This window comes from Tubulanus polymorphus, chromosome 10 (assembly GCF_964204645.1).
Source record: "Tubulanus polymorphus chromosome 10, tnTubPoly1.2, whole genome shotgun sequence".
Classification (NCBI taxonomy): domain Eukaryota; kingdom Metazoa; phylum Nemertea; class Palaeonemertea; order Tubulaniformes; family Tubulanidae; genus Tubulanus; species Tubulanus polymorphus.
The window spans coordinates 12,215,856-12,242,017 of NC_134034.1; the positions used below are offsets into that span (position 1 = coordinate 12,215,856).

The following is a 26,162-nucleotide window of genomic DNA, read 5'->3' on the forward strand; positions in this document are numbered from 1 at the left end:
TAAACTGCCATTCGATGACAGATACCAGAATCACGAGACGGCATTCTGCGAGTTGCGGTTTCAAGGTATTGTAAGATGGGTATGCATAGACGGTTACATGCGTTATGGCTGGTGATTTCGACGACCAGTTTTGTCACGATGACCTGGATCGTTGTCAATATTCACTTGTACGGTTTGAACTGCGATACTATATGTGCAGGTAAGGAGCAACTGTTTCCAAATAATATCGATTGAAAATTCTGGACCAAAACACATGAAGACTTATAGTGCCTAATAGGTTAACGTGATTGTATCGATAACTTTCGCTACTACATCGTAGTATATAGTGGCATAGTGTCGTCATCAGGTAGATGAGACCTGTTGAAGCTTACATGCACTTAACTGATTAGCCCGTGTTCTTAAAACAATCAAGGTTACCTACCGTTCAACCAGTCTTCGCAATTATTGATTTTAAACGGCTACAAATTCAAGGCAACTTCAACCAATCCTGATATGACCTTCGATGCTGTTGATGTTTTGCAGGTTGTGTGTGCTCAGTGTTAGTCGTTATAACCGGTATTATCAGTGATATTCGCAGCCGAGATCCCAGTGATTCTCACTCCTGGTCCAGTCTCTATCACCAATACTACGACGTCGTGAAAACACTGACCACTGGTAGGCGGCGCTACGCTCAATTCATACGTCACTCGTTGGACGTCGCCAAGCAACAAGAAGCCGTTCTTGTTGATCTGATGAGGGAAGCAAGTCACACAGAATACGGCAGAAAATTCAGATTCGCCGAGATTAACGACGTAAAGAGATTCCGACAGCAGGTGCCACTGTCTAAATACGACAGTTACCGTGAACTGGTGAATAGGATGATAGAAACAGACGCCGGGGACCTGGTCAGTCCGGGTAAAGCTATCAAATACGGTATGACGTCGGGAACCACTGGTCCAAACAAACACATACCATTCAACTATAAAGCTTTGAATATGATTGTAAGTGACTTGATCTATTTACGCAGATACACCGAGTACAAACATAGTTTGACCGCGAGAGCGGGGCTTCGTAAAATCCTTGAGCTTCGTATCCCGCATAGGCCGAATCTAAACCGTTTCGGCAAACCTGTCGCCGGGATAATGGCGCTAGTTGGCGAACAGGCTTATTCGGTAAAACTAGACTGTATGGGAGGGTGTAAACTGAGTGAATCGGTACAGATGTACATTCAGGCGCGGATCGCTTTACAAGAATCAAAACTACAATTCATACAAGGCTCATTCCCGACTATTATGCGCAGTTTCCTTACTACGATCGAATCTCGCTGGCAGGAAATCTGTGACGACATCGAACGCGGTACGTTGACCGATAAACTCGACCTTGACATTGACCTGCGCCGGCAGATCGTCTGCCAACTGAAGCCGGATAAAGCTCGTGCGGATGAACTGAGAATGATATTCGGTGAAGGTTTTGATAAGTTGCTCAGTCGAATGTGGCCGGAGTTGCAGATGGTTGCACAGGTGACGACTGGAGCGTTCACTCACGAATCGGCTGTCATCAGAGCCAAATATCTGCACGATTCTGTAATGATGAAGTCTACAATGCACGGAGCTACTGAAGGTGTATATGGTATCACTATGCCTGGTGTTCCTGATGGTCATTATGTTCCGATGTTACATCTACAGTTTCTAGAATTCATACCTCGTAACGAATGTGAACTCAGCAAACCGACCACCAGACTAGCACATCAGGTTTATAAATCTTTTTCCTTCATTTTACCAGTACTTATCGTAAATTTCGTTTCAATTCTTTGTTTTCTTATTTCTCATTTTTTACGCCTCCGGGCTACTTGTTTGTTTTTCATAGCGAATGATTGCATGTTTTAACAAAGTGCTCGGGCCTGATTTTTAAGTATGACACGATAAGATATAGTAAACTCAATGTCACAAAATGACGACAGTTGTTATACGCATATAAACTATGTGTATGACGTAATCGCCTGAGGATAGTTATCAGATCAGGATCACGAGACTCATAAGACATTTTGTGACTTCTCGGTTTAACTGGTGTTTGTATGATGGGTATGCACAGGCAGTTGTACGCGTTATGGCTGATGTTTTTAACGGCCAGTTTTATCACAATTATCTGGATCGCTGTCAATATTCACCTGTACGGTTTGAACTGCGATACTATATGCGCAGGTAAGGAGCGACTGCTTTCAAATAAGTGAATCATAAATTCTAGACTGATGCACGTGAAGACTTATAGTACTTACTAGGTTATCTTGATTTTATTAGTAACTTAAGCTTCTAGTACACAGTGTTACCATCAGGGGCCGGTTGCATAGTCATGGCTTAGACTTAAGACCAGTCTAAGACCAACTCAGTTCTATAGCCCATCTAACAACTTAAGACCAGTCTTAAGATTTAGGACCACTTTTGGGCTTAAGTCACGACTGTGCAACTGGCCCCAGGTTAATGAAACCTGATGAAGCACTAGTAGCTACTTTTTCTTATAAACTCAAGGTAACCTACGAGCAATTAGTTTTCAAGTGTATTGATTTTACACGGCAATTGATTTTAGAGAACCTCAACCAACCCCGATATTTATGACCATTGATGTTTTGCAGGTTGCGCATGTTCAGTGTTCGTCGTTATAACCGGTATTATCAATGATATTCGCAGTCGAGATCCCAGTGATTCTCACTCCTGGTCCAGTCTCTACCGTCAATACTACGACGTCGTCAAAACTCTGACCACCGGTAGATGGCGCTACGTTCAATTCATACGTCACTCGTTGGACGTCGCCAAGCAACAAGAAGCCGTTCTTGTTGATCTGATGAAGGAAGCAAGTCACACAGAATACGGCAGGAAATTCAGATTCGCCGAAATTGATGACGTAAAGAAATTCCGACAGCAGGTGCCACTGTCTAAATACGACAGTTACCGTGAACTGGTGGATAGAATGATAGAAACAGACGCCGGGGACCTGGTCAGTCCGGGTAAAGCTATCAAATACGGTATGACGTCGGGAACCACTGGTCCAAATAAACACATACCTTACAATTATAAAGCGTGGAATTCTCTCGTGAACGATATGATCTATTTTGCTAGATACACCGAGTACAAGCACGGTTTGACTGCAAGAGCGGGGCTTCGTAAAACCCTCGGGTTTCTAATGCCACATAAACCGAATCTAAACCGTTTTGGTAAACCAGTCGCTGGTATAATGGCGCTAGTTGGTGAGGAGGGTTATTCGGTAAAACCTGACTGTATGCGGGGGCATCATCTGAGTGAATCGGTACAGATGTACATTCAGGCGCGGATTGCTTTACAAGAAACAAAACTACAATTCATACAAGGCTCATTCCCGACCATAATGCGCAGTTTCGTTTCCACGATCGAATCTCGCTGGCAGGAAATCTGTGACGACATCGAACGCGGTACATTGACCGATAACCTCGACCTTGACCTTGACCTGCGCCGGCAGATCGTCTGCCAACTGAAGCCGGATAAAGCTCGCGCTGATGAACTGAGAATGTTGTTCGGTGAAGGTTTTGATAAGTTGCTCAGTCGCGTGTGGCCGGACTTGCAGATGGTTGCACAGGTGACAACTGGGGCATTCGCACACGAATCGGCTGTCATCAGAGCCAAATATCTGAATGATTCTGTAATGATGAAGGCTGTGGGGTATGGAGGTACTGAAGGTGTATATGGTATCACTATGCCGGGTGTTCCTGATGGTCATTATGTTCCGATGTTACATCGACAGTTTCTAGAATTTATACCTCGTAACGAATGTGAACTCGACACACCGACCACCAGACTAGCCCATCAGGTTAAATATTTTCACCTTTTATCGGTACTTTTTATCAATTTCTTTTAATACTTTTTCATTCCCCAATTACCGATGTTTTACGTGTTCTTTTTCATAAAAATCGTTGCATGTTTTTGTGTAACGTATAACGACCTGATTTAAAGTGCGATACGATAACATACAGTAAAATCTGTGTCACAAATTGGCGACAGTTGTTAAAGATATATCTATATGAACTGCTAATCGAGGACAGATAACGGGATCACGAGACGAATAAGACATTTTGTGACTGCGCGGTTTTAAGGTGTCTCTACGATGGGTATGCATAGGCAATTAAACGCGTTATGGCTGATGTTTTTGACGGCCAGTTTTATCGCAATGATCTGGATCGCTGTCAATATTCACCTGTACGGTTTGAACTGCGACACTATATGCGCAGGTAAGGAGCGACTGCTTCCAATTATTATCGATTGCAGATTCTAGCCCGCGACGACTATAGTGCTAAGCACGTTAGGTTGATATAAATAGTAACTAATAGCCTAATAGTGTATAGTAGATTGTTCGGGTAAACAACCTGATTAAGCTACTTTTGACAAGTAGCGAAAGCTTGTATTTCTCGTGATACCAGTCTTCGTGTTTTTTTTTTTAATATTTTGCACTGCTAAAAATTCTAGACGACCTCGTACAACCCCGATATTCATGACCTTTGATGCTGTTGATGTTTTGCAGGTTGCGCATGTTCAGTATTAGTCGTTATAACCGGTATTATCAGTGATATTCGCAGCCGAGATCCCAGTGATTCTCACTCCTGGTCCAGTCTCTATCACCAATACTACGACGTCGTCAAAACCCTGACCACTGGTAGGTGGCGCTACGCTAAATTCATACGTCACTCGCTAGATGTCGCCAAGCAACAAGAAGCCTTTCTAGTCGATCTGATGAGGGAAGCAAGTCACACGGAATACGGCAAGACATTTCGATTCACCGAAATTGACGATCTAAAAAGATTCCGACAGCAGGTGCCACTGTCTAAATACGACAGTTACCGTGAACTGGTGGATAGGATGATAGAAACAGACGCCGGGGACCTGGTCAGTCCGGGTAAAGCCGTCAAATACGGTATGACGTCGGGAACCACTGGACTGAATAAACACATACCGTACAATAATAAAGCGTGGACAATGATTTATAACTATTTTCATTATTTCTGCAGATACGTCGAATACAATCACGGTGTAACTTCAAGGGTGGGATTGGGCAAATTATTGGAGCTTCGCATCTCACATAAACTAAAAGTTAACCGTTTCGGCAAACCGATCGCTGGGGTATTAGTTTTACTTGGTGAGCAGGCTTATTCGGTAAAACCGGACTGTATGCGAGGGCACGAATTGAGTGAATCGGTACAGATGTACATTCAGGCGCGGATTGCTTTACAAGAATCAAAACTACAATCCATACAAGGCTCATTCCCGACTATAATGCGCAGTTTCGTTTCCACGATCGAATCTCGCTGGCAGGAAATCTGTGACGACATCGAACGCGGTACATTGACCGACAAACTCGACCTTGACCTTGACCTGCGCCGTCAGATCGTCTGCCAGCTGAAGCCGGATAAAGCTCGCGCTGATGAACTGAGAATGTTGTTCGGTGAAGGTTTTGATAAGTTGCTCAGTCGCGTGTGGCCGGAGTTGCAGATGGTTGCACAGGTGACGACTGGAGCGTTCACTCACGAGTCAGCTGTCATCAGAGCCAAATATCTGAACGATTCTGTAATGATGAAGTTTAACTTGTATGGAGGTACTGAGGGTTTATATGGTATCACTATGCCTGGTGTTCCTGATGGTCATTATGTTCCGATGTTACCGCTACAGTTTCTAGAATTTATACCTCGTAACGAATGTGAACTCGACACACCGACCACCAGATTAGCACATCAGGTTGTTAAATTATTTTTCATTATCCTCCAATACTTTTTATCAATAACGTTTCATTTTTTCATTCCTCATTTTCCAGGCTTCTAGTACTTGTTGTTTTTTTTTTTCAAATAAAAAACCGTGAACTCGGGCCGATGTTCTGACTACGATCTGTTCGGGTCGTTATGCGACCTGAGCTTGGCTAAAATGTGAGACGATAAGATAGAGTAAAATCTATGTCACGCAATGACGGCAGTTGTTAAACATATCTGTGACGAAATCGCCTGATAATAGTTATCAGGATCACGAGACCCATGGAACGGCCTGTGAATGTGTGGTTTCAAGGTTTTTTTTCTATGATGGGTATGCATAGGCAGTTATACACGTTATGCCTGATGTTTTTGACGGCCAGTTTTGTCACGATGATCTGGATCGCTGTCAATATTCACCTGTACGGTTTGAACTGCGATACTTTATGCGCAGGTAAGGAGCGACTGCTTCAAATTAATATCGATTGTAAATGCTAGAGTACGCAGAGACTAAGAATGTTAATGTTTTGCAGGTTGTGTGTGTTTAGTGTTAGTCGTCATAACCGGTATTATCAGTGATATTCGCAGCCGAGATCCCAGTGATTCTCACTCCTGGTCCAGTCTCTATCACCAATACTACGACGTCGTGAAAACACTGACCACTGGTAGGTGGCGCTACGCTCAATTCACACGTCACTCGTTGGACGTCGCCAAGCAACAAGAAGCCGTTCTTGTTGATCTGATGAGGGAAGCAAGTCACACAGAATACGGCAGGAAATTCAGATTCGCCGAAATTAATGACGTAAAGAAATTCCGACAGCAGGTGCCACTGTCTAAATACGACAGTTACCGTGAACTGGTGGATAGGATGATAGAAACAGACGCCGGGGACCTGGTCAGTCCGGGTAAAGCCATCAAATACGGTATGACGTCGGGAACCACTGGTCCAAATAAACATATACCATTCAACTATAAAGCGTGGAATTCACTCATGAACGATTACCTGTATTTAGTCAGATACACTGAATACAAACACGGTATGACTGCAAGAGCAGGACTTTGTAAAATCCTCGAGCTTCTAATCCTGCATAAACCAAATTCAAACCGTTTTGGTAAACCAGTCGCTGGTATAATGGTGCTAGTGGGCGAGCAGTCTTATTCGGTAAAACCGGACTGTATGCGAGGACGGAAACTGAGTGAATCGGTACAGATGTACATTCAGGCGCGGATTGCTCTACAAGAACCAAAACTACAATTCATACAAGGTCTTTTTCCGACTATTATGCGTAGTTTCCTTACTACGATCGAATCTCGCTGGCAGGAAATCTGTGACGACATCGAACGCGGTACATTGCCCGATAACCTCGACCTTGACCTCAACCTGCGCCAGCAGATCGTCTACCAGCTGAAGCCGGATAAAGCTCGCGCTGATGAACTGAGAATGTTGTTCGGTGAAGGTTTTAATAAGTTGCTCAGTCGCGTGTGGCCGGAGTTGCAGATGGTTTTACAAGTGACGACTGGAGCGTTCACTTCTGAATCGGCTGTCATCAGAGCCAAATATCTGCACGATTCTGTAATGATGAAGGCTATCGAGTATTGGGGTACTGAGGGTTTATATGGTATCACAATGCCTGGTGTTCCTGATGGTCATTATGTTCCGATGTTACATCTACAATTTCTAGAATTTATACCTCGTAACGAATGTGAACTCGACAAACCGACCACCAGACTAGCTCATCAGGTTTTTAAAATCTTTTTACATCATTCTATTGGTATATTTCGTCAATTTAGTTTTTTTTTATTTTCATTCCTCATTTCCCAAGTGTTTAGGTGTTTTTTTCTCAGATAACGATTAAAATCAATATAGCTGCAAGGCAGCGATAACATGTTTTCTACACCTCTTACATTTGAACTCAGGGGAATGACCATAGAATATACAAGGTTTATAAGGTAAATTCATTGCCGGGAATTCGAAGCTGATATTATGATAAGAGAAAATAATGGAGAATGTGACTGAAATGGATGTTTGATTCGGATATTCCCGGAGTATTCCATTTATTTTGGCAAATGAATAATGCTCACAGCACAAACAAACGAAGAGTATGTGATATCCTACAGCAATTATATACCTACCTACAAGAATCCTTGAAATTGAAATATTTGATAATTTCAAGTTTTACCTCATTTGTTGATGGTGTTCTGTTCCGTAAATAACGAGTTTAAAATCGGATGCATACCACATACATGGAATCCACTAGTTCAGAGTGTCTGTTATATTTTAGTCAGAATTTATTATCGCGTCAAGATGCTGCTACTAGTCGAATTTGATAGGACATAAATTTTTAGAACGCTCGCGAAAGGGGAATGGAAAATAATATCACGAAAATAACAATAGTTTCCTGCGAAGTTATCAGTGATGATAATTTAATTTTCTTTTCTGCGCTCCACTGCGTTTCAGAGCAGTTTACATACTTAAGTAAAAAAGTGCTCGATGCTTTATAACGCAGTCCTGTCAGACAACTGGATATACAGTCGACCTCGCAATAATCGTCAATTTAGGGACCGGCTCAAAAGTAACGATTCATCTAATTGACGGATTAAGTGCATTGTGACTTTCTGACTCATATCACCAGTCTCTGTTTTTCAATATCTACTATGAATGAATGAGAACATGCGATGAGGTCGTCGTGATTCATGTATGTATCGATTTTCTGTGTGTATTTGCTACAAAGCTATAGGGTCTGTGTCAAGGCAATATGGCCTAATAAACGCGGCACCTGCTGATTAATATTCATTTGTGCAGCGACGGTTTAACTGATATCATTACGTATGAGCAGTACTTATAAACGGACTTGATGTAGCAGTGTCTATGCAATAAAATGACAGCTCAGTCGCTATAGATATCTAGCGAAACCGGCCGAACTAGTTTTCTGGCTAAATGAGAATATTTCATTCTGTGACAGCGCGGTGTAAGGCGTTTTTATGACGTTGGGTATGCACAGGCAGTTATACGCGTTATGGCTGATGTTTTTGACGGCCAGTTTTGTCACAATGATCTGGATCGCTGTCAATATTCACCTGTACGGTTTGAACTGCGATATTGTATGCGCAGGTAAGAAGCGACTGCTTTCAAATATTAATTATATCGATTGTAAATTCTAGACCAAAACACGTGAAGACTTATAGTAATTAGTAGGTTAACTCGATTTTATAAGTAATTTTAGCTTCAAGTGCACAGTGGCTCAATCAGGTTTAATGAAACCCGGCGAAACATAACTCGTCACTAGTAACGAAAGCTTGCATTTCTCGTGTTACCAGTCTTCGCGGTTATTGATTTAACACCTCTTCAAATTCTAGACGACCTCGATCAACGCCGATATTTATGACCTTTGATGTTTTTGTTTCGCAGGTTGCGCATGTTCAGTATTAGTCGTTATAACTGGTATTATCAGTGATATTCGCAGCCGAGATCCCAGTGATTCTCACTCCTGGTCCAGTCTCTATCACCAATACTACGACGTAGTGAAAACAATGACCACCGGAAGATGGCGCTACGCTGAGTTCATACGTCACTCGCTAGACGTCGCCAAGCAACAAGAAGCCTTTCTAGTCAATCTGATGAGGGAAGCAAGTCACACAGAATACGGCAGAAAATTCAGATTCGCCGAGATAAACAACATAAAGAAATTCCGACAGCAGGTGCCACTGTCTAAATACGACAGTTACCGCGAACTGGTAGATAGGATGCTAGAAACAGACGCCGGGGACCTGGTCAGTCCGGGTAAAGCCGTCAAATACGGTATGACGTCGGGAACTACTGGCAAGAGTAAACACATACCGTACTGTTGTACAGCTTGGAATTCACTCATGAACGATTTCTTCCCTTTCCTGAGATACACTGAATACAAACACGGTATGACTGCGAGAGCGGGGCTTCGTAAAATCCTCGAGATTCTTATTCTACAAAAACCGAATCTAAACCGTTTTGGTAAACCAGTTGCCGGTATAATGGCGCTAGTAGGCGAGCAGTCTTATTCGTTAAAACCGGACTGTATGCGAGTGCACAAACTGAGTGAATCGGTACAGATGTACATTCAGGCGCGGATTGCTTTACAAGAACCAAAACTACAATTCATACAAGGCTCATTCCCGACTATTATGCGCAGTTTCCTTTCCACGATCGAATCTCGCTGGCAGGAAATCTGTGACGACATCGAACGCGGTACATTGACCGATAAACTCGACCTTGACCTTGACCTGCGCCGTCAGATCGTCTGCCAACTGAAGCCGGATAAAGCTCGTGCTGATGAACTGAGAATGTTGTTCGGGGAAGGTTTTGATAAGTTGCTCAGTCGAATGTGGCCGGAGTTGCAGATGGTTGCACAGGTGACGACTGGAGCGTTCACTCACGAGTCAGCTGTCATCAGAGCCAAATATCTGCACGATTCTGTTATGATGCAGTCTGAGTACGGAGCTACTGAGGGCAAATATGGTATCACTATGCCTGGTGTTCCTGATGGTCATCATATTCCGATGTTATCGCTACAGTTTCTAGAATTCATACCTCGTAATGAATGTGAACTCGACAAACCGACCACCAGACTAGCTCATCAGGTTTATGAATATATTTTAACCATTTTACAAGTACTTCTTATCAATTTCGTTTTATATAATTTTTCCATTCCTCATTTTCTAAGCTTTTACCGGTTTGTTGTTTTTTTTTCATAGATAATGATTATGATTAATGCACCTGCTAAGCAACGATAAGCAGTTTTCCGCACCTTTTGCATATGAAGTTAAGGGATTAAAAAATTGCAAAAGATATTTATTGCCGGGGAATAAAACCTGATATTATAACTGTAGAAAATCGGTAATGTTACTGAAATGGATATCTGATTTGGGTATTCTCGGTTCCGTCCACTTACTTTGGCACGTGACTAATGTCACAAACGATCAATATCGTGCAGTAATTATATCCGAATCCACAACAGTACTTGAAACTGAATTTTCAAGTAATTGTACGTTTTACCGTATTTCTGGGTGGTGTTTTGTTTCGTAAAATAAACATTTTAAAATAGGATGGACGGTACACATATTGAAACTACTGGTCCAGAAAGTGTGTTTTATTTTTGTCAAAATTTATTATTACGTTTAGAAGCTGTAACTAGTCGTGTTGACGAGGCACACGTTTTATAGAACGCTTGCTGCTTGACAAGGGAAATGAAAATGACAATCACGAAAATAAACATATTATAGAATTTTCTGCGAAGTGATAATTACTGATGATGATTTCATTTCATTTTCTCTGCGCTCGACTACGTTTCGTGGCGGTTTACATGTTCAAACGTCAATAAGTCAAAATCAAAAATAGCTTTATTTGTTTGATAACGTAGTCGGGTCAGAAACGACTCAGTATTGTTAAATCTATACCATAAAATGAGAGGTCACAGTCTTTAAAGATATCTAACGAAACCGCCCGAACTGGTTTTTAAGCCAAGCGTAGGTATTTCATTTTGTGCATCGCAGTTTTTAAGGATTTTTAACGAGGGTTTACTGGTGTTTTTATGATGGGTATGCGTAGGCAGTTGTACGCGTTATGGATGATGTCTTTAGCCGCCAATTTTTTAACAATTACCCTGACCGTTGTCAACATTCACCTGTACGGTTTGAACTGCAATACTTCATGCGCAGGTAAGAAGCGACTGCTTTCAAATAATATCGATTGTACATTCTAGAGTAGTACGCAAGAATAGTTTTTTAGTGGTTAACTTGATTTCATTGAAACTATCGCTAGTACATTGTAGTAGATAGTGGCTTCATCGGGTAGATGAGACCTGTTGCAGCTACAATGCACTTAAAGTAACTTGTGTTCTAAAAACAATCAAGGTTACCTGCCGTTCTAACCAGTATTCGCGTTTATTGATTTAAGACGACTACAAATTCTAGACGAACACAATCAACCCTCATATGACGTTTGATGTCGTTGTTTTGCAGGTTGTGTGTCTTTAGTGTTAATCGTTATAACCGGTATTATCAGTGATATTCGCAGACGAGATCCCAGTGATTCTCACTCCTGGTCCAGTCTCTATCGTCAATACCGATGCGTAGTAATAACGCTTATCACCGGAAGATGGCGCTACGCTCAATTCACACGTCACTCGCTGGACGTCGCCAAGCAACAAGAAGCCGTTCTTGTTGATCTGATGAGGGAAGCAAGTCACACAGAATACGGCAGGAAATTCAGATTCGCCAAAATTGACGACGTAAAGAAATTCCGACAGCAGGTGCCACTGTCTAAATACGACAGTTACCGTGAACTGGTGGATAGGATGATAGAAACAGACGCCGGGGACCTGGTCAGTCCGGGTAAAGCCGTCAAATACGGTATGACGTCGGGAACTACAGGCAGGAGTAAACACATACCGTACAATAATAAAGCGTGGAAAATGCTGTTTAGTTATTATCATTATTTCTTCAGGTACATTGAGTGCAAACACGATGTCACATCAAGAGTGGGTTTGGGAAAAATATTGGAGCTACGTATGTTACATCGACCGATTCTAAACCGCTTCGGTAGGGCAGTAGCTGGGGCATTAGTTTTACTAGGTGAACAGGCTTATTCGGTAAAACCGGACTGTATGCGAGGGCAAAAACTGAGTGAATCGGTACAGATGTACATTCAGGCGCGGATTGCTTTACAAGAACCAAAACTACAATTCATACAAGGCTCATTCCCGACTATAATGCGCAGTTTCGTTTCCACGATCGAATCTCGCTGGCAGGAAATCTGTGACGACATCGAACGCGGTACATTGACCGATAACCTCGACCTTGACATCGACCTGCGCCGTCAGATCGTCTGCCAACTGAAACCGGATAAAGCTCGCGCGGATGAACTGAGAATGTTGTTCGGTGAAGGTTTCGATAAGTTGCTCAGTCGTGTGTGGCCGGAGTTGCAGATGGTTGCACAGGTGACGACTGGAGCGTTCACTCACGAGTCAGCTGTCATCAGAGCCAAATATCTGCACGATTCTGTAATGATGAAGTCTATAATGCACGGAGCTACTGAAGGTTTATATGGTATCACTATGCCTGGTGTTCCTGATGGTCATTATGTTCCGATGTTACATCTACAGTTTCTAGAATTTATACCTCGTAATGAATGTGAACTCGACAAACCGACCACCAGACTAGCTCATCAGGTTTCAAAAATATTTTTACATCACTCTATTGGTATATTACGTTAATTTATTTTTTTTTATTTTCATTCCTCATTTCCCAAGTCTTTATGTGTTTTTTTTCTCAGATAATGATTAAAATCAATATAGCTGCAAGGCAGCGATAACATGTTTTCTACGCCTCTTACATTTGAACTCAGGGGAATGACCATAGAATTTACAAGGTTTATAAGGTAGATTCATTGCCGGGAATTCGAAGCTGATAAGAGAAACTAATGGAGAATGTGACTGAAATGGATGTTTGATTCGGATATTCCCGGAGCATTCCATTTATTTTGGCACATGAATAATGCTCACAACACAAACAAACGAAGAGTTTGTGATTTCCTACAGCAATTATATACCTACCTACGAGAATCCTTGAAATTGAAATATATAATAATTTCAAGTTTTACCTCATTTGTTGATGGTGTTCTGTTTCGTAAATAACGAGTTTAAAATAGGATGCATACCACATACATGGAATCCACTACTTCAGAGTGTCTGTTTTATTTTTGTCAGAATTTATTATCGCGCCAAGATGCTGCTACTAGTCGAATTTGATAGGACATTAATTTTTTAGAACGCTCGCGAAAGGGGAATGGAAAATGATATCACGAAAATAACAATAGTTTCCTGCGAAGTTATCAGTGATGATAATTTAATTTTCTTTTCTGCGCTCCACTGCGTTTCAGAGCAGTTTACATACTTAAGTAAAAAAGTGCTCGATGCTTTATAACGCAGTCCTGTCAGACAACTGGATATACAGTCGACCTCGCAATAATCGTCAATTTAGGGACCGGCTCAAAAGTAACGATTCATCTAATTGACGGATTAAGTGCATTGTGACTTTCTGACTCATATCACCAGTCTTTGTTTTTCAATATCTACTATGAATGAATGAGAACATGCCAAGAGGTCGTCGTGATACATATATGTATCGATTTTCTGTGTGTATTTGCTACAAAGCTATAGGGTCTGCGTCAAGGCAATATGGGCTAATTATTGCGGCACCTGTTGATTAATATTCATTTGTGCATCGACGGTTTAACTGATATCATTAAATTTACGTATGAGCAGTACTTATAAACGGACTAGATGTAGCAGTATTTATGCAATAAAATGACAGCTCGGTCGCTATAGATATCTAGCGAAACCGAACAGGTTTTCAGGCTAAAGGAGAATATTTCATTCTGTGACTGCGCGGTGTAAGGCGTTTTTATGACGTTGGGTATGCACAGGCAGTTATACGCGTTATGGCTGATGTTTTTGACGGCCAGTTTTGTCACAATGATCTGGATCGCTGTCAATATTCACCTGTACGGTTTGAACTGCGATATTGTATGCGCAGGTAAGAAGCGACTGCTTTCAAATATTGATTATATCGATCGTAAATTCTAGACCAAAACACGTGAAGACTTATAGTAATTAGTAGGTAGATTGTATAAGTAATTTTAGCTTCAAGTGCACAGTGGCTCAATCAGGTTTAATGAAACCCGGCGAAGCAGCAACTGGTCACTAGTAACGAAAGCTTGCATTTCTCGTGTTACCAGTCTTCGCGGTTATTGATTTAACACCTCTTCAAATTCTAGACGACCTCGATCAACCCCGATGTTAATGACCTTTGATGTTTTTGTTTCGCAGGTTGCGCATGTTCAGTATTAGTCGTTATAACTGGTATTATCAGCGATATTCGCAGCCGAGATCCCAGTGATTCTCACTCCTGGTCCAGTCTCTATCACCAATACTACGACGTAGTGAAAACAATGACCACCGGAAGATGGCGCTACGCTGAGTTCATACGTCACTCGCTAGACGTCGCCAAGCAACAAGAAGCCTTTCTAGTCGATCTGATGAGGGAAGCAAGTCACACAGAATACGGCAGAAAATTCAGATTCGCCGAAATAAACAACATAAAGAAATTCCGACAGCAGGTGCCACTGTCTAAATACGACAGTTACCGCGAACTGGTAGATAGGATGATAGAAACAGACGCCGGGGACCTGGTCAGTCCGGGTAAAGCCATCAAATACGGTATGACGTCGGGAACTACTGGCAAGAGTAAACACATACCGTACTGTTGTAGAGCGTGGAATTCACTCATGAACGATTTCTTCCCTTTACTGAGATACACTGAATACAAACACGGTATGACTGCACGAGCGGGACTTCGTAAAATCCTCGAGATTCTTATTCTACAAAAACCGAATTTAAACCGTTTTGGTAAACCAGTTGCCGGTATAATGGCGCTAGTAGGCGAGCATGCTTATTCGTTAAAACCGGACTGTATGCGAGGACGGAAACTGAGTGAATCGGTACAGATGTACATTCAGGCGCGGATTGCTCTACAAGAATCAAAACTACAATTCATACAAGGCTCATTCCCGACTATTATGCGCAGTTTCCTTTCCACAATCGAATCTCGCTGGCAGGAAATCTGTGACGACATCGAACGCGGTACATTGACCGATAACCTCGACCTTGACCTCAACCTGCACCGTCAGATCGTCTGCCAACTGAAGCCGGATAAAGCTCGTGCTGATGAACTGAGAATGTTGTTCGGGGAAGGTTTTGATAAGTTGCTCAGTCGAATGTGGCCGGAGTTGCAGATGGTTGCACAGGTGACGACTGGAGCGTTCACTCACGAGTCAGCTGTCATCAGAGCCAAATATCTGCACGATTCTGTTATGATGCAGTCTGAGTACGGAGCTACTGAGGGCAAATATGGTATCACTATGCCAGGTGTTCCTGATGGTCATTATGTTCCGATGTTACATCTACAGTTACTAGAATTTATACCTCGTAACGAATGTGAACTCGACAAACCGACCACCAGACTAGCTCATCAGGTTTATGAATATATTTTAATCATTTTACAAGTACTTCTTATCAATTTCGTTTTATATAATTTTTCCATTCCTTAGATTCTAAGCTTTTACCGGTTTGTTGTTTTTTTTTCACAGATAATGATTATGATTAATGCACCTGCTAAGCAACGATAAGCAGTTTTCCGCACCTTTTGCATATGAAGTTAAGGGATTGAAAAATTGCAAAAGATATTTATTGCCGGGGAATAAAACCTGATATTATAACTGTAGAAAATCGGTAATGTTACTGAAATGGATATCTGATTTGGGTATTCTCGGTTCCGTCCACTTACTTTGGCACGTGACTAATGTCACAAACGATCAATATCGTGCAGTAATTATATCCGAATCCACAACAGTACTTGAAACTGAATTTTCAAGTAATTGTACGTTTGACCGTATTTCTGGGTGGTGTTTTGTTCCGTAAAATAAACATTTTAAAATAGGATGGACGGTACACATATTGAAACTACTGGTCCAGAAAGTGTGTTTTATTTTTGTCAAAATTTATTATTACGTTTAGAAGCTGTAACTAGTCGTGTGGACGAGGCACACGTTTTATAGAACGCTTGCTGCTTGGAAAGGAGATGAAAATGACAATCACGAAAATAAACATATTATAGAATTTTCTGCGAAGTGCTAATTACTGATGATGATTTCATTTCATTTTCTCTGCGCTCGACTACGTTTCGTGGCGGTTTACATGTTCAAATGTCAATAAGTCAAAATCAAAAATAGCTTTATTTGTTTGATAACGTAGTCGGGTCAGAAACGACTCAGTATTGTTAAATCTATACCACAAAATGAGAGGTCACAGTCTTTAAAGATATCAAACGAAACCGCCCGAACTGGTTTTTAAGCCAAGCGAAGGTATTTCTTTTTATGCGACGCAGTTTTTAAGGATTTTTTAACGAGGGTTTACTGGTGTTTTTATGATGGGTATGCGTAGGCAGTTGTACGCGTTATGGATGATGTCTTTAGCCGCCAATTTTTTAACAATTACCCTGACCGTTGTCAACATTCACCTGTACGGTTTGAACTGCAATACTTCATGCGCAGGTAAGAAGCGACTGCTTTCAAATAATATCGATTGTACATTCTAGAGTAGTACGCAAGAATAGTTGTTTTAGTGGTTAACTTGATTTCATTGAAAACTATCGCTACTACATTGTAGTAGATAGTGGCTTCATCGGGTAGATGAGACCTGTTGAAGCTACAATGCACTTAAAGTAACTTGTGTTCTAAAAACAATCAAGGTTACCTGCCGTTCTAACCAGTATTCGCGTTTATTGATTTAAGACGGCTACAAATTCTAGACGACCACAATCAACCCTCATATGACGTTTGATGTCGTTGTTTTGCAGGTTGTGTGTCTTTAGTGTTAATCGTTATAACCGGTATTATCAGTGATATTCGCAGCCGAGTTCCCAGTGATTCTCACTCCTGGTCCAGTCTCTATCGTCAATACCGATGCGTAGTAATTACGCTTATCACCGGAAGATGGCGCTACGCTCAATTTATACGTCACTCGCTGGACGTCGCCAATCAACAAGAAGCCTTCCTAGTCAATCTGATGAGGGAAGCAAGTCACACAGAATACGGCAGGAAATTCAGATTCGCCAAAATTGACGACGTAAAGAAATTCCGACAGCAGGTGCCACTGTCTAAATACGACAGTTACCGTGAACTGGTGGATAGGATGATAGAATCAGACGCCGGGGACCTGGTCAGTCCGGGTAAAGCCGTCAAATACGGTATGACGTCGGGAACTACAGGCAGGAGTAAACACATACCGTACAATAATAAAGCGTGGAAAATGCTGTTTAGTTATTATCATTATTTCTTCAGGTACATTGAGTGCAAACACGATGTCACATCAAGAGTGGGTTTGGGAAAAATATTGGAGCTACGTATGTTACATCGACCGATTCTAAACCGCTTCGGTAGGGCAGTAGCTGGGGCATTAGTTTTACTAGGTGAGCAGGCTTATTCGGTAAAACCGGACTGTATGCGAGGACGGAAACTGAGTGAATCGGTACAGATGTACATTCAGGCGCGGATTGCTTTACAAGAACCAAAACTACAATTCATACAAGGCTCATTCCCGACTATTATGCGCAGTTTCCTTTCCACGATCGAATCTCGCTGGCAGGAAATCTGTGACGACATCGAACGCGGTACACTGACCGATAAACTCGACCTTGACATCGACCTGCGCCGTCAGATCGTCTGCCAGCTGAAGCCGGATAAAGCTCGCGCTGATGAACTGAGAATGTTGTTCGGCGAAGGTTTCGATAAGTTGCTCAGTCGCGTGTGGCCGGAGTTGCAGATGGTTGCACAGGTGACGACTGGAGCGTTCACTCACGAGTCAGCTGTCATCAGAGCCAAATATCTGAACAATTCTGTAATGATGAAGTCTATAATGCACGGAGCTACTGAAGGTTTATATGGTATCACTATGCCTGGTGTTCCTGATGGTCATTATGTTCCGATGTTACATCTACAATTTCTAGAATTTATACCTCGTAACGAATGTGAACTCGACAAACCGACCACCAGACTAGCTCATCAGGTTTTTAAAATCTTTTTACATCACTCTATTGGTATATTTCGTTAATTTAGTTTTTTTATTTTCATTCCTCATTTCCCAAGTCTTTATGTGTTTTTTTTCTCAGAAAATGATTAAAATCAATATAGCTGCAAGGCAGCGATAACATGTTTTCTACGCCTCTTACATTTGAACTCAGGGGAATGACCATAGAATTTACAAGGTTTATAAGGTAAATTCATTGCCGGGAATTCGAAGCTGATATTATAATTAGAGAAACTAATGGAGAATGTGACTGGAATGTATGTTTGATTCAGATATTCCAGGAGCATTCCATTTATTTTGGCACATGAATAATGCTCACAACACAAACAAACGAAGAGTTTGTGATTTCCTACAGCAATTATATACCTACCTACGAGAATCCTTGAAATTGAAATATATAATAATTTCAAGTTTTACCTCATTTGTTGATGGTGTTCTGTTTCGTAAATAACGAGTTTAAAATAGGATGCATACCACATACATGGAATCCACTAGTTCAGAGTGTCTGTTTTATTTTGTCAGAATTTATTATCGCGCCAAGATGCTGCTACTAGTCGAATTTGATAGGACATTAATTGTTTAGAACGCTCGCGAAAGGGGAATGGAAAATAATATCACGAAAATAACAATAGTTTCCTGCGAAGTTATCAGTGATGATGATTTAATTTTCTTTTCTGTGCTCCTCTGCGTTTCAGAGCAGTTTACATACCTAAGTAAAAAAGTGCTCGATGCTTTATAACGCAGTCCTGTCAGACAACTGGATATACAGTCGACCTCGCAATAATCGTCAATTTAGGGACTGGCTCAAAAGTAACGATTCATCTAATTGACGGATTAAGTGCATTGTGACTTTCTGACTCATATCACCAGTCTTTGTTTTTCAATATCTACTATGAATGAATGAGAACATGCCAAGAGGTCGTCGTGATACATATATGTATCGATTTTCTGTGTGTATTTGCTACAAAGCTATAGGGTCTGCGTCAAGGCAATATGGGCTAATTATTGCGGCACCTGTTGATTAATATTCATTTGTGCATCGACGGTTTAACTGATATCATTAAATTTACGTATGAGCAGTGCTTATAAACGGACTAGATGTAGCAGTATTTATGCAATAAAATGACAGCTCGGTCGCTATAGATATCTAGCGAAACCAGCCGAACTGGTTTTCAGGCTAAATGACAATATTTCATTCTGTGACTGCGCGGTGTAAGGCGTTTTTATGACGATGGGTATGCACAGGCAGTTGTACGCGTTATGGCTGATGTTTTTGACGGCCAGTTTTGTCACAATGATCTGGATCGCTGTCAATATTCACCTGTACGGTTTGAACTGCGATATTGTATGCGCAGGTAAGAAGCGACTGCTTTCAAATATTGATTATATCGATCGTAAATTCTAGATTAAAACACGTAAAGACTTATAGTAATTAGTAGGTTAACTCGATTTTATAAGTTTAGCTTCAAGTGCACAGTGGCTCAATCAGGTTTAATGAAACCCGGCGAAGCAGAAACTGGTCACTAGTAACGAAAGCTTGTATTTCTCGTGTTACCAGAGTTCGCGGTTATTGATTTAACACCTCTTCAAATTCTAGACGACCTCGATCAACCCCGATGTTAATGACCTTTGATGTTTTTGTTTCGCAGGTTGCGCATGTTCAGTATTAGTCGTTATAACCGGTATTATCAGTGATATTCGCAGCCGAGATCCCAGTGATTCTCACTCCTGGTCCAGTCTCTATCACCAATACTACGACGTAGTGAAAACAATGACCACCGGAAGATGGCGCTACGCTGAGTTCATACGTCACTCGCTAGACGTCGCCAAGCAACAAGAAGCCTTTCTAGTCAATCTGATGAGGGAAGCAAGTCACACGGAATACGGCAGGAAATTCAGATTCGCCGAAATTGACGACGTAAAGAAATTCCGACAGCAGGTGCCACTGTCTAAATACGACAGTTACCGCGAATTGGTGGATAGGATGATAGAAACAGACGCCGGGGACCTGGTCAGTCCGGGTAAAGCCATCAAATACGGTATGACGTCGGGAACTACTGGCAAGAGTAAACACATACCGTACTCTTGTAGAGCGTGGAATTCACTCATGAAAGATTACTTCCCTTTACTGAGATACACTGAATACAAACACGGTATGACTGCACGAGCGGGGCTTCGTAAAATCCTCGAGATTCTTATTCTGCAAAAGCCGAATTTAAACCGTTTTGGTAAACCAGTTGCCGGTATAATGGCGCTAGTAGGCGAGCATGCTTATTCGTTAAAACCGGACTGTATGCGAGAGCACAAACTGAGTGAATCGGTACAGATGTACATTCAGGCGCGGATTGCTTTACAAGAACCAAAACTACAATTCATACAAGGCTCATTCCCGACTATTATGCGCAGTTTCGTTTCCACGATCGAATCTCGCTGGCAGGAAATCTGTGACGACATAGAACGTGGTACATTGACCGACAAACTCGACCTTGACATCGACCTGCGCCGCCGGATCGTCTGCCAACTGGAGCCGGATAAAGCTCGCGCTGATGAACTGAGAATGTTGTTCGGTGAAGGTTTCGATAAGATGCTCAGTCGCGTGTGGCCGGAGTTGCAGATGGTTGCACAGGTGACGACTGGATCGTTCACTTCTGAATCGGCTGTCATCAGAGCCAAATATCTGAACGATTCTGTAATGATGAAGTTTACCGTGCACGGAGCTACTGAGGGCAAATATGGTATCACTATGCCAGGTGTTCCTGATGGTCATTATGTTCCGATGTTACATCGACAGTTTCTAGAATTTATACCTCGTAACGAATGTGAACTCGACAAACCGACCACCAGACTAGCTTATCAGGTTCACGCAAACATGCATATTTTCATTTTCTATATCAAGAAGGTTCAATTCAATTACGCTTTATCGAGGTTCCTTGAAAAGTCATTTCAGATTAAGCTTATGACCGAGCAAAAAGTCATTTTTATCCATAAAACATATATTTTAAAGGGTCCATGAGCACAGTGTAAAGTCATTGATCGGTTGCAAATATTCCAAATGCATATTTTTCTAGAAACACAATTTTTGCGTTCTTCACAAGTGCGTTGCGTGAATATTCTGTTATTTCATTTTGTTCTCCTGCCGATGACTTATATTACTTTTGGCCGAAATTTTGCTCGAAATATATACCACAGAGCTTTTCACTTTTGGCTGAATCTATTCTGGGATTTCCCTCTTCATCGTACACGGATAATGTGTATCTTCTCCACCCATGTATTAACTAATAACTATGATTTCTATTTTTGGTATAGTTAGTCGAGGATGAAGAATATGAAGTTGTCAGTACAGGAATGAATGGTGTTTACAGATATAGGACCGGGGACGTGGTTAAAGTGAAAGGTTACTGGAATCAGTTACCAGTTTATCGTATAGAATACAGGTAAACTCCCGAAAACATGGCTGCCAACATAAGTCCCATTACGACATCAACGTCAAAACACTCTTGATTGGTCGCTTCCACAATCCCTCTTCGGCATCATGTGACCACTCGTCACGAATTTCAATCTTGTATTTTTTTTCTCTCGAAGGTTGGGTCAACTTTTGAATTTGTTTTGGGAGAAGACACCAGAGGGCGTATTTCAAGCAGCTATCGACGCAACAATGGGCGAATTGACGGAGGTCGAACTGGTCAGTTACACGGCAACCGAGAACATACACTGGCAGGCGATTACTGGAGAAGGTGAGTTTGAAATATATACAAGGGCAGTTTTGCAGTCATGGTTTGGAGTGAAGACCAGTCTAAGACGAACTTGGTTCCATAGCTAATCGAACCAATCTAAGCTAATTGCGGTCATAAAGCCATTCTAAAAATTTCTTAGTTACCGAATCGTTAGTGGTAAGTTTTTTGCAATCAGATGGGCTTATACCAATATGTGGTTTGTGAAAATATCCGATCGTGCGTGAAACTATACCACAGGACATGTTACTCACTAGACCAGTCTAAAACCAGCATAGTCCTATAGCCGATCTAACAACTTGAGCTAAGTCTAAGCTCACTTTGGTTCTATAGCCAATCTAACAGCTTAAGACCAGTTTAAACTCATTTTGGTTCTACAACCAATCTAACAACTTAAAACTAGCCCTTTTAAGATATTTAAACCAATTTGTAGTGAAGTCACGTTGACTGTGATGCAACGAGGCTCGGGAAACTATGTATCTGCATCTAATTCCATGTTCTGTGTTTATGTTTCATTAAGACGGAGGAGATGAAGGGAAGCAACGATTTTACGTGTTGTTTATTGAGATACAAGGAGACACGGCATTGACAGCTGAACAGAAAACAAAGGTATTTCTATTAACTAAAGTTCTGCGAATTTGATAAGAATCCAGGAAAAAGTCAAACCACGATAAACCCATGGTCGGCTCCGGCCTACCATCCGGCCAGTTGTGATCTCGATCGTGTCTTTTGATTAATATTTCCCTATCACCCTTAAGTAACTTGCCTCAGTGAGATAAGGCGTGATGCCGTTGCATCCACTATCAGTGCTGAGTGACCAGTGGGTTCGAGTCCTGCTGGCTGACTTGTGCGGGCAACACGTCAAAGGCCTTAGTCCCGTCGTGAGGTTAAACGAATAATCGGACATGGTTGGGGAAAACAAGATCCAAACGACGTTAAGCCAAAACAAACAAACAAAACTTTATACCGAGGGGGACCTTTGTAGCGTGACCTGATGCCATCACCCTATTTTTACACTTACCCACCCACTATAAGACTAATTGAACCATACGCGAAATCACGAACATCCCCTACGAACTTGTTTATCCTCATCGTTTTTTTCCCCCTCTTCGTTCTAGTTCGACGAGAATTTGATTCGTAAATTCGACGTTTACGGCATGCTCAGGAAAAACGGTTCGATCAGTCCCATGCAGGTGATACAGGTGCAAAAGGGAACGTTCCTCGAGTTGAAACTTCTTTACCTAGAACTGAACCCGAACACAACCAGCAACCAATTCAAACAGCCCAGAGCTATTCGAGATGAAAGGTGTCTGGAATTAGTCAAACGTAACATCTTTCAAGCTTGAAATAGATTTATGAATATGAGAAATTAGCAATTTCGTCGCACTTGTTTCTTAGAAACGTAATAAGTTTTAAGATGAACATTGAGAGAAGAAAACGATTTCTAAATATTGTGATTATTTTAACGTCTGGGGATTACTATAAGCTTAAACTTTTCAAACAGCTATTTCCTCATTTTTTGTTTATTAGAAAATCATACGGTAGTTTTCGATTTGAAGTATTCCGGTTTAGGAATATCAATTCCGGATTACAAACTCTCTACCGGCCGCTTCCGTTAGGTTTACAGATTACAAACTCTCTGCCGACCGCTTCTATCAGGTTTACAGATTACAAACTCTCTACCGGCCGCTTCGATCAGGTTTACAGATTACAAACTCTCTACCGGCCGCTTCTATCGGGTTTACAGATTACAAACTCTCTACCGGCCGCTTCTATCGGGTTTACAGATTACAAACTCCCTTCCGGCCACTTCTATCAGGTTTACAGATTACAAACTCTCTACCGGCCGCTTCTATCAGGTTTACAGATTACAAACTCTCTACCGGCCGCTTCTATCAGGTTTACAGATTACAAACTCTCTACCGGCCGCTTCTATCAGGTTTACAGATTACAAACTCTCTACCGGCCGCTTCTATCAGGTTTACAGATTACAAACTCTCTACCGGCCGCTTCTATCGGGTTTACAGATTACAAACTCTCTACCGGTCGCTTCCATCGGGTTTACAGATTACAAACTCTCTACCGGCCGCTTCTATCGGGTTTACAGATTACAAACTCTCTACCGGCCGCCTCTATCGGGTTCACAGATTACAAACTCTCTACCGGCCGCTTCTATCAGGTTTACAGATTACAAACTCTCTACCGGCCGCTTCTATCGGGTTTACAGATTACAAACTCTCTACCGGCCGCTTCTATCAGGTTTACAGATTACAAACTCTCTACCGGCCGCTTCTATCAGGTTTACAGATTACAAACTCTCTACCGGCCGCTTCTATCAGGTTTACAGATTACAAACTCTCTACCGGCCGCTTCTATCAGGTTTACAGATTACAAACTCTCTACCGGCCGCTTCTATCGGGTTTATAGATTACAAACTCTCTACCGGCCGCTTCTATCAGGTTTACAGATTAAAAACTCTCTACCGACCGCTTCTATCAGGTTTACAGATTACAAACTCTCTACCGACCGCTTCTATCGGGTTTACAGATTACAAACTCTCTACCGGCCGCTTCTATCGGGTTTACAGAATATGCTAATTCCGGAATAGGTAGAGCGTATTCTGGTTGAAACGTACGCGCCAGAAGAGAATCCCGGAATCGGCAGATGTCAATCGAAACCTGCCTAAAGTTCATAATATGAGCCCTATGAAGAATTCAACGGATCCAAATATTATTCCTAGCCCGACCCGATACTGTCAAGTACTAAACTGAAGTATACACTAGAAAAATAACTTGTCAATAAATCTAAAAGCGACGAAAATATGTCGATGAAATTAAGCGCGGTAATTGATCTGAATTTGTGGAAATGAATTTTAGTAAGGCGACGAGTAGCGAGCGAACGAGGTTCAATGGTCGTAACCCAGACGCGTAAATTACATTCGATAAAAACGTCGTGTCAAAATGTGACAAAACAAGTGGCGCTCTTGACTTGATTTTCCGCATTGAAAACGACGCCATTTTCACCGGCAAATAATAATGTTCGCCCCTAGTAGAAACCGATTATGCAAATGAAGGGCTTCTCGACGAGTCTCAGCGAGATATAAACAAGGTCCATTAGTCGAGATGAGAATATATTCATTGTTAGGCGAGGATTTATATCGTTAGAAGTTTCTACTCTTTACGATAAGGATTTAGAGTCAGATTTGGCCCGTTGTATTGTGAATATTTGTTAGCTGGAGTGAATCTCCCGACGGTGGGGTATTCGTGCGCCGGAAAAAAATAATCCCTCTCCGTTTAGTTGTCGAGAAACAACGGATTAACGGAAGCATAAAGAGATTAGGATTATCATGGTTCTGTTTCGGCGTTCGATGGACGCGGAAAGAAATTATAGGTATTGAATTTGGAGCGAGATGTAGCGCAAGTCTAAGGACGGAGCGCCCCCTGGGGAGTGAGTAGCGATAGGTCAGACTTGATCCCGGTCCACGCGGGGATAATTACGAACAGACTTTAATAAAATCCCGAAGCGCATGAAATTGAATAACGATAATATAATCGCGTTGTAAGATACCGGCTAAACGAATGATAAAATGTCTGCCGCTGACCTCTTCTGGGAACGATCTCTCTCAGTAGATCAACGGGGTCAAAACTCCTCACCCTATAATTCGGTTGGGACGTTTGTACAAGCAGTTTGTCACTCACTCTCTATAACTGAGGTACATTTATTCCTCACGACGGTTTTTCCTCAACTTGACCACTGAAAGCAAGATTCTCGCTAAACTTTCCGTGTTCGTACGTAACTAGTCGTCGGAACTTTCCGCGGGTCTGGTTGTCAATAACGGATGACTCCAATAAATTCGCGGGTCGGCTTGAAATAAGTAACCGGTTAAAAGAATTATCGAATTGGTTTGAAAACCAAAGAACAAGCACATATCTATATAACCCACCTCTAAAAGTTTGATAAAACGTCCCACATCTGTGTATAAAATGTGATCGTATGTTCTGTATTGAAATAGTATTC

General features: G+C 41.8%; 5 protein-coding genes across 9 annotated transcripts; all 5 read left to right on the forward strand.

Annotated features, from left to right (window-relative positions):
- On the forward strand, positions 1-23,627 carry LOC141911654 (uncharacterized). Of its 5 annotated transcripts, none has more exons than XM_074802646.1 (6): positions 1-199; positions 523-1,730; positions 21,721-21,848; positions 21,997-22,148; positions 22,666-22,754; positions 23,264-23,627. In XM_074802646.1, the coding sequence occupies exons 1-6, from the start codon at positions 76-78 to the stop codon at positions 23,489-23,491; spliced, it is 1,929 nt and encodes a 642-aa protein (XP_074658747.1). In that variant the 5' UTR covers positions 1-75; the 3' UTR covers positions 23,492-23,627. The 5 variants fall into 5 exon arrangements, with proteins under 5 accessions (XP_074658747.1, XP_074658744.1, XP_074658745.1 ...); XM_074802643.1 differs by lacking the exons at positions 1-199; positions 523-1,730 and adding exons at positions 1,997-2,180; positions 2,609-3,816; XM_074802644.1 differs by lacking the exons at positions 1-199; positions 523-1,730 and adding exons at positions 3,876-4,234; positions 4,525-5,732.
- On the forward strand, positions 6,028-8,213 carry LOC141912164 (uncharacterized). The gene is made up of 3 exons (XM_074803379.1): positions 6,028-6,191; positions 6,271-7,478; positions 8,196-8,213. Exons 1-3 carry the CDS (start codon positions 6,065-6,067, stop codon positions 8,211-8,213), a joined length of 1,353 nt encoding a protein of 450 aa, XP_074659480.1. The 5' UTR covers positions 6,028-6,064.
- On the forward strand, positions 8,704-10,654 carry LOC141912120 (uncharacterized). Its single transcript, XM_074803342.1, has 2 exons — positions 8,704-8,849; positions 9,147-10,654. The coding sequence occupies exons 1-2, from the start codon at positions 8,720-8,722 to the stop codon at positions 10,463-10,465; spliced, it is 1,449 nt and encodes a 482-aa protein (XP_074659443.1). The 5' UTR covers positions 8,704-8,719; the 3' UTR covers positions 10,466-10,654.
- Positions 13,837-15,878, forward strand: LOC141912165 (uncharacterized). The gene is made up of 2 exons (XM_074803380.1): positions 13,837-14,305; positions 14,599-15,878. The coding sequence occupies exons 1-2, from the start codon at positions 14,176-14,178 to the stop codon at positions 15,876-15,878; spliced, it is 1,410 nt and encodes a 469-aa protein (XP_074659481.1). The 5' UTR covers positions 13,837-14,175.
- Positions 23,563-26,162, forward strand: LOC141911655 (uncharacterized). Its single transcript, XM_074802649.1, has 2 exons — positions 23,563-23,740; positions 23,978-26,162. The coding sequence occupies exons 1-2, from the start codon at positions 23,563-23,565 to the stop codon at positions 24,751-24,753; spliced, it is 954 nt and encodes a 317-aa protein (XP_074658750.1). The 3' UTR covers positions 24,754-26,162.